Genomic DNA, 14,837 nt, shown 5'->3' on the forward strand with positions numbered 1-14,837 from the left:
AAGCATTTCTACATTCAAATATGTACATGTGGCTAAAGATTAAGGAACAAGAGGGGCCTTGTTGCTTGAAGTCAGGCAGGTGGTGTTTTTGAGTTATATCTTGAGCTGCTGCTGGTTTTATTCATATTCACCTCATTTAATTGTCCATTTTTTGATAGCATACATAACCCAATTACATATGCTTCCTGCAACTACAACAGGTCACGACACATGTTGGTGGGTGTTTTTGCCACCAGTGACTAATGGCCTTTTAAGCTGGCAATATATTCTCTGGGCAGCTGTGGGAGTGCAGACCCGACCACATGGTGGCACCAAAGGACAGCTTTATTCCACCGCCTCCTCCCTGAGAGTGGGCGGATGTTATGAGTAACCGTCCCCTTCACTGTGGTGACCTCAGCTGCACAGCATCCTCTACATCATCACATCTGCCACATCACAGACATTTAAGGTGCCTACAAATTTGAGCTGACTCAACTGGTTTTTAATCACGACTTTGTTCTGTTTGCATTTGTTTATGTAAAGAATCCTGAGACCTGAAGAGAAAATACAACACATATTTAAATCTTTGCAAATTAAGCTTAAATGTTTAAACTGTTGACGTTGATTGACGTTTATAAAAATTGAACTTTAAGTTGCTGGCAATCATGGTTGTAGCTTTCCTCGTCCTCCATGCGTGTACAAGATTCTGGGCAAGAAATATAGACCACAATTGCCAATAACGATCAAATTTGAGGACTTCTAAGGGAATATCCCCTAATGTATTTACATCCAGTACATCATGTGCCTGTTCAAATGCATACTGAATATAATAAATTCTTCCAAACGAGACAATGTCATATGTATGTATGATATTTTCACACATTTACAAGGAATAATGTAGTTTCATTTCATTAAATATACATTTATGATATTTCAACTAGGTAATAGTGCAAAGCTGAACTGGATGGAAGCTGTGATATTGTCATGCATAACCTGTCACTATTTCTCACACTGTGAATGAGGGAAGAATTGCAATGTGGGAGATGCAGGTGTGCCACTTGTACCGTACACCTCGGACACGCACGTCGTGATCTATAATTGATCACAGCCGTGAGCCGTGTTGCTCTCTGAAAATTCAGGCAGATATGAAGCCCCTGCCTCCATGCATCCAGAGTGTAAGCAGAGATTTGAGGTATATTCTGCTCAGACGTGATAAACCAACATGGGCATGAAACGTAAAAAGTCTAGGTTATACAACACGTTGCCGAAAATAGAAGCCTTAATAGAAGCCTTTAGAATTCAGTGAAGTCTCCTCCTCCTCATTGACACTGCTATGTGTTTTCTTGTCTGATGTGGGACTAGCGGGGGAAAAAAATGTGTGCACTTTGGAGATTTCCCCACAAAACAACCATAATAATTCCTTAAATTGTCTGAAGGACAGGCCTCAACATGGAACACATTCCAAGACGCAGCTGCCACAGACCTGGGACATTTATTTCTTTGTTTAAAAGTGCCTTTACAGTACCCCATGAGGTATACAATTTTGATGAATAAAGTGAGGTTGTCAATGACTGACAGGTTTTGTGCAGAGGTTATTATGGATGTACGGAGTTACACAGACTGCATGAACAACAAGGTTCAGAATCTCAGTTTCATGGGATGATCTCATGAGAATAGAAAAAAAAAGAGATAATTATTTCCAGAATCAATGTTGTGATAGATGTACATGATAGAAAATCCTGTAGATTGATATTGCGGACTTCATTCACAGTTGTGGTCCTGTTTTGCATTTACTAACGTTCCAACAATCACAAGGATGTGCAGCACCAAAACTTAACCCTTAACCACTCAAAAATCCTGAAGCATAAACGTCTAAACAACCAAATATAACATCCCTGGAGAGGCGCTCGAATTTTCTCAAATAAACCTTCCTATATATTGCTTATTCTCTGAATGCTTTTGTGCAAAACAAAACAAAATCTCAGTGACAATTAACATACACCAAAAGGTAACCCCCCCCACACACACACCCACACCCACCCACACCCCCACACACACACCTGGGACATCACTAACTCAGAGGTTTTGTTTTAGGAGTGATATTGCACTGCTTTTCTTTTTTGAGAATTTTTTTTTTTTTTGGCATTTATACTTTATCAGTGAGAGTAGAGAGAGAGAGGAAAGGGAGGGGAGAGGGGAGGACATGCAGCAAAGGGCCCGGGCTGGATTTGAACCCAGCTGCTGCTGCTGCAAGGACTCAGTCTTTATACGTGGTACAAATAGCAAGCTGTTTGATCATTCACAAAGCCAAGTTTGACTATTAATTATCAATGTCGTAGTTACTTTGTGACTTGTCAGAAATTATATTCAAAATCTGACATCAGTCTGACTGGTTAAAAACGACAATGTCCCTGAAAACAACACTCGACTCGTTGCACAATGACAATTGCAGATATGTGTAATTCAGTTTTGACTAGTCCAAAGATTTGTTATTGATATCTCAAACTCCATTATGACGTGTCTCCAGACTTGTGCATGGCGCTGCTCATAGGAGGCTTTCCACTGGATGTTGGGCCAGCAAATCTTTTGAGCAGCAGCAATGGCAACGGTGTGTATGATAGTTTGAAAATACCATGAAATCAAAAGAACTCATCATCAAAGAATTTGTGGCTGCTATCGTGCTCAGTCAAAAACCCTGTCAAAGACTTTAGGCTGCTCTGACATGGTGGCGAGGTCATGTTAATATGAATAACAAGCCACTCCCACCTGTTGTAGCTTCTGCAATTGAACTGTAGACGACTGATGAGAAACCCCATGAACAGCAAAAGTGACATCATTAGTCCTAGGAAGAATGTCGCCGTGGATATCTGCAATGTTCTTTGTGACTAGGAAGAATTGAATTCCAGATATCCTCAATACACATCCAGTGTAGCTCTTTAATGTTAAACAGCTTGCCATTAGTACGCCCTCTACCAGGTGAGCACTGCTTTTCAACAAACAAAATAAACACCTCTCAGTACACCCAAGATACAGGCACCCACTGTGGGGTGGAGGTGGCACACTCCATGGCCTCCTCCACTCCTTTTACACTTTCATCCACGTCGTTGTTGACGAGCACCACGTCAAAGAAGTGTCTGTACATGGCCAAAATGGCGTCCGACTCCTTCTGGATCATCTGCAAGTTTTCAGTCTAGGAGAGGAGACACAGGAGGTTAGTTTGCAGCAGAAGCAGTTTGGTGTTATTAAGGTACTTAAAGTAGTTCCAGATGAAGATGTAGCACCTGAGGAGCTGTGTTGGTCGGAGCAATGAACACCACCAGCGGTGCAAAGTCAGCAGTCCGCACGATTTTCAAGATCTGCAGGAAGAATTAGTGTTAGATTGATAAACTGCAGTCAAACAGCTGGTAGAAGGATCGTATCTGACATTTTAAACAAGAAAAAGTATTTTAGATGGGGTTTCAAATGTAATGAAAATATAGAGTATATAATACATATATTACATATGTATGTTTAGTCCTCATACTGTTAGATGTGTGTGAAAATCAAAGAGACAGCTAGTTTTATGCATTAAGTATGTGCACAAAAACTATAATATTTGATTATTTAAGTGGAATCAGTCTTGTCTTAATTACAGTTGGCTCAATAAATCATTTTGAAAAGATAACTAAAAGTGAGTTTTATGATATTTTATTTGCCCATCAGCCACTACTTTATTCTTGCAAATGGTTAGAAAAAAAAAAAAATCATGTTCAAGTTTGTTTATTAGTATTTTATTACATTCATGTGTATATGTTTTCTATTGTTATTGTGTGATGTACACTGTATTTTTGAGTGTCAGCTAAGAATCATCTTTACGAATCCATTTTCACCTTAAGTTGTGCATCTATTATTCTAACGGTATTGCTTTTTAAGTGAAATATTGAACAGAATAATTAATTTTGGGGAATCATCCTTCATAATTCCATCTTTACAAACATGTACCTTTGCTATGCAGTCCTCACTGCATGTATATGGGAACAATAGCAGCTCAGTGGAGGGGATTATTAGTGTTACAAGCATTGAAGGTGCACCTTCAAGGGGAACCATCAGTATACGCGTTTCTTTTTTTCTTTTTTTTAGATGGTTTCAAATTCCTGAAGGAGGCATAAAAACATCGACTGACTTTATGTGACTCTGGCTGATATTGGAACAGTACTACAAGTGGAATAGCAGTGATATTTTCCTTGAGTCACATCTATTGCTTTGATGTTATGTGTCAACCTGTCAAAGCTAACCTGTGGTTCTATATCCAGCACAGCGATTTGGCCCTGCTCGTGGATCTTCTGGATGGTCTCAATTTTGGTACCAAACATAAATCCCTGGAAGCTGCCGTACTCCAGCAGCTCGTTCCGAGAGATGCACTTGGTCATGGCTTCATTGGAGATGAAATAATATTCCTGTCCGTCCTCCTCGTCCTTGCGCTGGGGTCTGGTCGTGTCTGTGCAGGAGGAGAGTTAAAGAATTAGCCTTTGGACAGTTTGGTAAACTCAGCTGCTCTTTGTGAAGAAAAGGCAGCGGGTCTACTTACGTGGTGCAGGGTAGGAAAACTGCTCGGGGTATTTTGTCAACAGTGCATTTTTGATATGGCTCCTTCCTACACCAGGTGCACCTAAAAACAGCAGCATTTTCAAAATAAAATTACAGTTTAAGGCCATTTTAATCAAACATTAACCTTAATGTCATTTGCAGAGAACAAAAAATTAAACCAGTTACACTGTCAGCAGCTTTGGTTAAATGTAAGTATAAAGGTCTGTTCTTATTTAGTTTGACCTTTGTAACGATTAGACCAAACTACATGTGCACTTTGAGATAAATTGTGAGACCAAAGTTCCACAAATGTACACATGGATCAGCGTTGATGATCAAAAATGTCACAATGTTTTATAATGTAACTGAGTTATGAAACTTACCAATCAGCACCAGTGTTTTCCTTTTAAAAGCAGGGAGCTGAACAACCTCCTCATAAGAAATCACATCCAGCTGGTCAAAAACTGCAAGAGAAGACATATTGTTTTAGATAAAGTCATACTAGAACACAACTGTGTGAAAAGAACAAAAATCCTGATTATACTCACTGGAGCTGTGTTTAGCGAGGTACTTGTCTTTGCACTTCTTTTTCTTTCCAAATGGGCTGCAGGACGGAGTGCCCTCTCTGGCTTTGCTTTTACTGGCCACCCTCCTGCAGGAACACAGTTATTTAGGTTAAGCTGAGAACATTTAGCACAGTTCTTACATCTTTGGCGTGTGATGGTGACTTCATTCTGCAGAGGTTAATCTTCACCATTCTTGGAGCTCCGGGGAGGGTATCAGTCCGGCGAAGTCAGTGGCACTTCTGTCCACTCTGCCCTGCCACCAGTTGGGATCTTGCTTGTTGATGATCTGAATGATGTCACCGGTTTGAAACTTCAGCCCTGCCTCTTTGCATGGGATGAGGTCGTCCTTGGCAGGATCATAGTCAAACTGGGCCCTCATGTACATCTGCAGAGGAAGAGCACATCTGGTGAACTCCCTCTAAACCAAACATCTGCAGTATGTATTTGTTACTGGACATTACTGATAACCCGTTGACCTGTTCAATAATCTCTCATCGCCTACTGTAGGCCAGCCATGGGTATAATCTCTAACATCCACAAATTTGTTGCTGCTGAGCAAAAATTTTGACCCGACTTTTTATACTTAGTTTACAGTAAACAACTTCTACAGTTTCTCCAGATTTCATTCAATCTCGTCTAAACAATACCATCCTACTCTGCCAGTTGAATCATGGTCATCCTTTTGAAATGCTACAAATATACAAATACTTCACTTTTAAAACTTGAAATACTTTACAATTTGTTTTCCTTAAACATTCAAGCAAATTTAAGAAAACAGTTAGCCTGGAGCTGAGGAGCTTTTTGCCAGTGTCTGCAGAACATGTTGCTGTAATGGGGGCAAAATATTATGAACAATATGTACCTGCAAATGATGGACTCGTGTACATACGCATGAATAGGATTCCCTGAGAATAAATATTCACAGTGGGACTTTAAACACGTGTATTAAATGTGAAATTCACCCTTAAGCATAATATACGAATTGATTATATGATCTTGGACAGCTCAACTGAAATGGTGTAAACAGTACGTTTTCAAGTCGAGACACAAGCTCTATTTGTGCGGACCACTATTTGGTGTCCGATTAAAATCCTAAAGTATCCTTGAATTCTAAGTCTTTAAGTACAAACCACGACCAAGCTGTCAAAGACCACAGCAGGAACACGTGTATATTCTGCCCAGGGTGAATTATTACCAGTGTTAGTAGCATTCATGAACATTTGTGGATTCCCCAAAGCACTCCAGTGGCCGTAAACACAAAAACAATACAACAACTGGGAGCACTGGAGTGCTCTGGATCACCAAAAATGATCTTCTCTGAGCATTAGAGTGTGCAAAGCGTGTTAACTAAGCCTACATATTAATGGACTACAAGCTTTAGAGTAAGATTGCCATCACTGACCACAGCAAAGACAGAGCTTAATAGAAAGTAGCAACATCACTGAAGAAAATATAGTTTCTCTGTGCGGTTATCAAAAGCTCTTTTAAATTCATGTCTGCTGTACTTGATCGTATTTCACAGGCTTTTCTCTAGTATGTTGCTAAACCAAGAGCAGCCATTTATATTCCCCATGAGGTCCCTGATTGGCTGCTGGAGAAACATGTTGTGGCCAGTAGATAGCAGAATGAAACACACTGCCAACGTGTTTCAGGTCAAACTAGCAAAACTAAGGTGAGAGATGTTCTTTAGATTTAAACTAATTTCATAGTCACCTGGGTCGGGCACTGACTAACAGAAGAGTCACCTAAACAAAATAATTTTAAATAAGTGAGTGGTACAATAAAAGGCTGGTAGCAAAGTAATCAAACTAATCTTTGACTGGGACTCTGAATGGAAATGGAAAGTAGGGATTCCTGGTTTACTCATCCAATTTTAAAGGAATTTGGAAAGAATAAATGTGAAACACAAAATTCACTCTGAACAAAAAAAATTAAAAAGCACCGCAAAACCAACGTGTTCTGTTGGTCACGTCATTACCTCACAGACCCGCAAGGGACCCTGCATGTTGGGAATGATCTTCATTGTGACGACTCCATTGGTTTCTTTCTGTGTGTGAAGATGACACAAATAATGAGCAATGATAGGTAAAATGAAAATAAAAATGTACCATACATAAAATTGAATATAGCACCAAAATTATTTGCGATAAGTTATAATTTCTTAACTTACGAGGATCTTTTGGAGCTGATCTACAGTTTGGTTTGTCACACTTTTCCCATTGATTTCTGCTATTTCGTCTCCTTCATGTAAAGATCCTGGAAAAAAAGAAGCCAGTAGAAGTGGAGTCAATCCAGATATGCTCTTCTGTGCTTTAGATCAGTTTATTATTATGGCTAAAATATGTGTTAGATAGTACATATTGGATGTGCAACATATCTCTATCTATCTTATCTATCTATCTATCTAGTACATATCGTATTTATACAGTATATAGCAAGATGTTTTATTAAATGAGAAAGACTTCTTCCACTAAACATAAATGCTAATGGAATGAAGCGTTGACTCTCTGGGTACAGAAGTTTTCTTTCACCCCCCGCAGGTCATCACACTCCCCACCAACACTCAAACCAGATCAATATGTGATTAATTACCTTGTCTGTGGATCATCCCTCCATGCAATATTCTGGCCACCGTGCACCGCTGTTTGTCGTTCACTTTAAGAGTGACGCCCTACAGACAAAGATTTGGTCGGTGAGGAGGAATCAGCAGCATCAATTTTGAAATATAGAAAGTTTAAAGGCTGTTTTTGTTTTACCATTGGCTCAGAAGGATTCTTTTCAAATGCTACTTCTTTCATCTTGTCGAACTCTGTTCCGTTCATGTGTCGAGCACTACCATTGGTGTAGATATCAGCCCCCTTATTCTCATAGGTTTGCATAACCCCCTGTTGAAATAAAAAACAAACATTCATTGTTTAATCTCACATAAAATAAAATGAACTTTACTCAAAACAAACATAACTAAGTTTAAAGCTCCTATTAAACAAGTGATTTAATCCACTGTTCAGTTCATGTGCACAGTTTTGATCATTATCTCACTTATATTTCCAATAACTGCAGCAAACATGTTCTGCTCATGTGTGCCAACAGCCATGTTTCATTTGCAGTTTCAACATATGTTCAAGGTTGAAAATTAACCCGGTGTTATAACACCTCATTAACCATGACCAGTCATCTGGTCTGCCAGGTTCATGTGGTCATGGATACCACCAGGGCCATCAGGTGATCAAAGTCAGCAAAAGCATTAATGTAAGAAAACTAATTCTCCTTTAGAAAAATCCTACAATGTAAAGTGTTTGGATGAATTTTCAAAGTTTTACTTAGAGGTCAAAGATCTTTGGTGTTTTTTTTAGTCTAAAAGCAGAAAACCGTTTTTTGATGCTACTTCCATAGTGTCAACAAAGATAGTCCACATCACTGTCAGAGAGGAGATCCACATACTTTTAAAACCCAACATGAAAGAGCTCCACTGGCGCATCAAGAAAACCGAGGAATCACACTAACTGTATGAGGTACGAGATAAGATAACCTGCAATGACTCCTGAGAGAGTAAAATGCTACTCTGTGAATGGAACAGAACAATGAGTGCACAATATCAAAAGGTTTATGAATTAAACGACCATCAGAGTTATCTGTATCAGCACAAACTTTCTGCAGGAAATTGACACATCAGCACTGCTTCAGCAAAAGTTTATCATCTATCTTCCAGCATCAGCACTACAATAAACCAATAAATATCATCATCGCCCGCTTCCTCATCTGTAAACCCACATGCATGAAGGCAGTTTGGTCTGTAACGCAGACAGGAACTTCTACGGTAATTCTTAGTTATAAATGTATGTTTCTGGTACATGTTTAACATATAAACAGGTGTTCACGTTATTATTAATATTATCTGTTTTGACAGAAGCAACGTCTGGAAAACTGATTTCGAAAATTATTGTCCTATTTTTACATTGGTGAGTCAGAAGATCTGACAGGACGCAGGAGTTGTCACGACAGCCACCCGGTTGCTTTTCTGTGCAACATGATAGTTATTTACCAGCCTTCATGTGTCAGGACTGTACAGCAACAGGAGGGACTGCTCAGATTGTAAGAAAACTAATGAAATGACATCCTCTGAGAAAACATATCTGTACAGCAATAATAACAAAAAACTGAATCACCAAAAACTTATTATCTTACTTTTGGATTTTACTTTCAATCTGGAGTCGCCCAAACTCAAAAAGAAATTAACCTTGAGAATACACGTTTGATAAATGCAAATGTAGTACATGAAATTGCATAAACGTGCCAGAAATTAAGACTATTTGGGTGATTGCCTAATGACAATTATTGTTTTTTTATCTTGTGCCATAATAGGAGGTAATAACTGTTAAACCTACATTCAAAATTGTTTTGGATGTAGCCAGAGACTTTGTCCTCCCTCTCCTCTCATCAAAGCGCTGACCTTCAGCACAGAGTAGGAGGGAAACCGAAAGGGTAAATCTGAATGTCAAATATGATCTGCTTCAGCACAAAACAGCTGAAGAGCACTGGCAGGTAACAGAAGTGTTTCTTCGACCTGTAAAATATTTGCATGATTAGATTTAGAGTCGCACTAAAAGGCCTTTTAATTAAACGTGTCTCATCAGGATGGCGACAGAGAGCTCTGTCACTGAAACCACTCACATGATTGAACACATGATTAAATGTTATTCGTCTGATTGATTGCCGTGTTCCTGTGACTGGTGGGAACTACAGTGCTACAATGAGTGGGGTCAGGAAGTCCTTTCAGAGACTTGAATGCCAGTTTTGGGTGTGGAGAAGTAGCAGGATAAACAAACAGCTGCTCAAAAGGCCGAATGCACTCAGGAGGAGAGCAGAGCGTCTCTCTGCTCGCGGTGGATTTGGCTTTATTTGAAGCAGATTAAGTGCGTCAAACAGAATCTGATGGGATGCTATCTCTGTGTAAAATAATTAAATCCACAGCTATTCTTCCATTTGCTTTTACATGCAATCTGTCTTTAACTGCTATTGTTCTTGAAAGGATTTTGCCTTTCAAGTCAAAAAATATAATTAGAAATCCACCCTCAGTGTAAGATTTAGGACGGATCTCCTTTGTTTGCTATTGATCTCTTGAAGAAACACAGTATATTTGACCTATATGTGGCACACTATGGGTAATGGGCTTATCACAAAAAAAAAAAAAAAAAAAAAAAAAAAAAAAAAACCTCTAAGAGCTACAATGTCTTTGCACTCTGGCAGGAATTTGTACATATTGTACAGAAAGAGCTGGGAGGGCCACTGATGATAAAATGTTATCTTGACTCTCATCTGCCTGAAGCCTGTCTTGCTCAAACCTGTGTGAGTCCAGATTTGGACTTTAATTTCAAGGCTGAAGCAGTGACGGTGATAAGTGTGGCTATAATAACAAGTTTTAAGGAGTTTATATGCATGACTGAGTGTGTATGTAGGGCAGTGCATAGTTCTGATGCCTAAAGTGTTTGCAGTGGTTTCCATGAGGAGCAGAACTCAACTAGAACATGTAGAGAGCAGAACAGACTTCTCTCACTTTACTCTTCAAGATAAACGAGTCCATAAAATATAATTAACTGCCCACGACACACACACACACACACACACACACACACACACACACACACACACACACACACACAAGTTTCCATAGGGAGATAATGGTCCATGTGACCTGACTTAAAGACACTGGTTTTACTAATCAGCACTGAGCACAATGCGTTGGCAAGATTGTAACTCAAGGCTATTGAACTGTAAATTGCTGATGTCAGGACAGGAGTTTCCTCCCTTTTCTCACTTCCCTCAGTTGCTCAATGCTGACTTTTCAAATTCAGAGAAGATGTTCAGCACAAAGAGTTCCCCCTCAGTATCACTGGCTGAGTCTGGTTTCACCCTAGCTGTCTCTCCTAATCATCCTAAATGTTTCACTTACACTGCATGTAGGGTGTTCAGCCGGCTAAAGGGCTAAGTCGCTGGTTTCACAACATTATCTGGCTTTATAGGTCAAAAGTAAACAAGTTTAAACAAAAGCCAAGGACATTGTGATGTAGTAAACAACCTGGCTGGCTTCAACTGGCTGCTGACACCAGTTCCCCTATGGTGGCCCTTAAATAGCTGAAGGCTAAATTACACAGCACTGTTTACAATTGAACGCAACACCAATAAGTATTATCCATCTATCCTATTATATGTTGCATAACACTCTCCCAGAAACTAAAGTCGGCAAAGTGATGTTACTTTAAGATGACTTTACTGATGCAGTATACTGTACTATGTAATAATATTTGTATGGATCTATAACACTTTGCTTACAGGAACACTGACTTATGATCACAGCTAAAAATATAGATGTGATGTAACCTTGTTTCCCTCAAGTTGTCACATGACTTTCATATGTATATTAGGGGGGAAAAAATGCAGAAGTGAAAATTGTCAATGCAATGTCTACTAGATTCTAGCTGACATACTGATCAATGCAGGTGTTGCAACACAGTCTTGCTATTTTTACATTAACATCCAACTGTCTTTGGAAGGCAAGGTATTCCGCTGGATTATGAAAACATAACAGAGTCTATTTTTAGAGATATTACGGAGGAACAAACAACAGTCATGTGGCTCGTATCTGCTTCCCGGAAGCAAACATGTACACTGAAATGTGAGGGGGTCCAGAAAAATAAAAGGTAAAAAAAACAAAACTGGACACCTTACCTTGTCAGACTTTGGTTTGTTTTGAAGAAGCTGCTCCAGGTAGAGATCGGAGAGGGCTGTCCGGACGCTGGTCGCAGGCTCCAGTATGACAGCAGCTTCGTTTTTATTGGATTTTAACGTCATCTTTCCGTTAGCTTGAGAAAAAAAAAAAAAATGTGAACCCGACGTGCCCCCGCTCAAGGTCCGCAAGAGGCTGGCCACACAAATGCTATAATAGAGGACTGTGCTGATAAGGAGCTCTGACGGTTTGATAAGACTTTCTCTGAGATAAAAGTCCAAGGTTTTTTGATCAGCAGCAGGTGAGATACAGGAGATAACTGCAGCGGGGACACCGCTGACAAAGCAAGTAAACATGCAACTGACTGCTGCTGTGCTCATAGGGGTAGGCTCGTGCTGCGTTCAGGTCCCTCCTCTAAGCTCCCAAATCCCATCACTCGTGTTGTTTATGTGAGCACTCATTGGGCGGAAATCAAAGCACCAGGATGTAACACAGATGTTTTTCTTCATAAAAAAAAAAATATTGATACTCAACTTAAAATCGGCACCAACCAATTATATCATCGTATTTTTGTGTGAGCTGAATAGAAAAGAAAATAGGCCCTACTATTGATGATTTAAACTGTCCACAAGCCTGATTTAAATCGATGTCATTAATTACAATTATATTGTATTACCCTTTAACATCATAAGCTTGTATACTAATTTTAATTTTTTTACATTTTCAACCGTTTATGGACGCTCCCAACTTTCCGACCGTCATGGAATGCGGCATTACCGCAGCAGGGCTGCCCTGTCAAGACTACAAGGACGCAAAAATAACGTCGTCTATCAGACGGTGATTTCCGTTACAACCGTAAGCACCCAGCAGCGGTATGCTTGTCTGTATACTGATTTAAAACTTGACGAGGACAATCGGTGTGGGAGAGTAGTCCGATTACATTATAACGCACGGCCGCTTCCGGCATACGGACGACAGACAGACGGCAACAGTGTTGCAACATTCAGGTTGCATGTTTCAGAAGATGAATAAAGTAATAAAGTAAAGTCAACAGAGAGACGATAAAGGACACAGCAGCCTCTTCAACTCCTTATTTGAACCTCAGATCCAACTGTATACTGTTGGTCCTGGGGCCCGTAGCAAACACTAGACTATATTCTTCAATTTGAATGTATACAGGTGCAACAATTAAAAGCATGTATGCAACTTTATGTTAATGATGAGACCCAAGTGTATGAAGTCATATCTGAATTGATAACCTGGCTATTTCCCTAAAATGTCTGTGCCCCTTTTCCTGCATTTCCGATAGATTGAATTTGCGTAACACAAGAAGAATCATTTTCAAATTGATCAATGACATGTATAATACGGAGAACGCCTAATCGTCTAGTACCTGATGAGAAAGAAAGAGCATGTCTGGCAAAAGGCATTCTTTACTTTGATTGCATGTTTTTTTTTGTTTTTTTTTTAAAGATATACGGGCCCATTATGTGCTCTACAGACAGCTGAACGTCTCCACTCTTCATTGTGAGGAAGTGCAAACCACACTGGTAGTCATGGGAACAAGGAAAACCGGTATTCAGCTGGCTGAAGAGCCTAAACTCCCTGATGAGCTGTCAGTTTCTAAGGGAACTCCAGGGGGAGCTGTCGAGCAGGTTCATATCGGCCATCCACCACGAATATGACTCTTAATTTCTGCCTCTCGTGCTTAACAGCCATCAGCAAAGTGCTGATATCTCTGACCACACTGGACAACAGACATGAGCGGACTTGTCTCATCCTGGATAGTGTCAAATTGATGCTCCGGAGATATGCACCTGAACAGTGGAAGCACATGAAAGTATGACAATGGCTAACCATGACGATACGACATCATTCTTGCGTGTGTCCGTGTGTCTTGTTGCCCTCAGAGACTCCCACCTCTGCCCGTCACACGCCTTTCGTCTCAAGCCGCTCTTCCTACTCAGGAGTTTCTCTCCCTCTCTCTTGGTGGATTTGTGCTGTGATTACAGGGAGTAGATTCAGATTCAGTTGTTTCCTACAACAAAAATCTGAAAAAAATTATTAGAATTATTTCGTTTTCTTAAAGTTAAGACTAAATCCTGGTGAAGACCAGAGTTCTTCACGAAACACCTCGGCCCTTACGAGAGCCCCTAAGGTGAAAAACTGTTCGAAGCAGGGAGGACTTTTAAGAGGCTACAGAATTTCTTAAGCAGAGAAAAAAAAAAAAAAAAATGGGCAGAAAGACTAAGAAGTAGCAGAAATATACTTCAGATGCTGAATGAGATGGAGTTAAAGAACAGATTAGATCGTGTAGTCAAACTCATTAGGGACATTCTCACATTTAACACTCAACAAAATAATACAATAACTCCAGAAGTGAAAGTGATCACAGCAGGAAGACGCAGAAGAGAACAATTCAACAGGGCAGCAGCGATGACTAGAGTCTGTCACAATCTTCCATCAGCAGAATGATCACACAAACAGTTACAGCGCTTTCACAGCCTCATACTGGGTCGCAGTTCATTTCATTGCCACTAGATGTCACTGTCCAGGCTGTGTCATTATCCCAACAGTGTTTTTTTTTTTTTTTTTTTTAATTTATCCACCAATCACATCTTTTAAAAAGGATGCGTCACACCATGCAACAAGGTCAACGACAGCTCCTCACCAAGGTAAAAGCTTCTGTTCCTTCCTTACTCAAAGTTGCTGTGAGAATTTTCGTAAATCAAGTTCAGACTCCTTGCCCAGCGGATCCTCAGGATGTTGGTGAACACGGCCCTGAGGTGTGCAGGTGTCGGGCAGCTGCTGCTGATCATCTCAGATCATTCCACTCCAAGTACCAGGCTTTAACTCCGGCGTGCCTTCAGATCATAGACTCAACTAACCAGTTTGTCATGCTCCTGCTGTCTTTTGACAAAAAAAAAAAAAAAAAATCCAGTTATTATTCCTGAGTCATCTCTTTTTCTTGCTGTACTCCCAAACCCAACTCCTGCCTCTGA

General features: G+C 40.0%; 1 protein-coding gene across 1 annotated transcript; it reads right to left on the reverse strand.

The window, feature by feature from the left end:
* Nucleotides 1–2,895: 2,895 nt before the first annotated feature.
* mpp1 (MAGUK p55 scaffold protein 1) lies at nt 2,896–12,214 on the reverse strand. Its single transcript, XM_069146865.1, has 12 exons — nt 11,838–12,214; nt 7,868–7,996; nt 7,704–7,782; nt 7,282–7,367; nt 7,090–7,158; nt 5,300–5,496; nt 5,094–5,197; nt 4,929–5,009; nt 4,547–4,627; nt 4,254–4,456; nt 3,261–3,335; nt 2,896–3,169 (listed from the first exon to the last, which is right to left on the reverse strand). The coding sequence occupies exons 1-12, from the start codon at nt 12,189–12,191 to the stop codon at nt 2,993–2,995; spliced, it is 1,635 nt and encodes a 544-aa protein (XP_069002966.1). The 5' UTR covers nt 12,192–12,214; the 3' UTR covers nt 2,896–2,992.
* Nucleotides 12,215–14,837: the final 2,623 nt, after the last annotated feature.

This window comes from Embiotoca jacksoni, unplaced genomic scaffold, assembly GCF_022577435.1.
Source record: "Embiotoca jacksoni isolate LCO1_2020_lvr unplaced genomic scaffold, fEmbJac1.0.p SCAF_13, whole genome shotgun sequence".
Taxonomy (NCBI): Eukaryota; Metazoa; Chordata; class Actinopteri; family Embiotocidae; genus Embiotoca; species Embiotoca jacksoni.

Excerpts from the sequence above, each read along its gene's own strand:
- mpp1 (XM_069146865.1), bottom strand. The coding sequence starts at position 12,191 with ATGTTTACTTGCTTTGTCAGCGGTGTCCCCGCTGCAGTTATCTCCTGT. Across the intron at positions 5,497-7,089 it reads GTCCCTTGCGGGTCTGTGAG|ATGTACATGAGGGCCCAGTT; the intron begins GTAATGACGTGA and ends CTTCCTCTGCAG. Across the intron at positions 3,170-3,260 it reads CGACCAACACAGCTCCTCAG|ACTGAAAACTTGCAGATGAT; the intron begins GTGCTACATCTT and ends CTCCTCTCCTAG.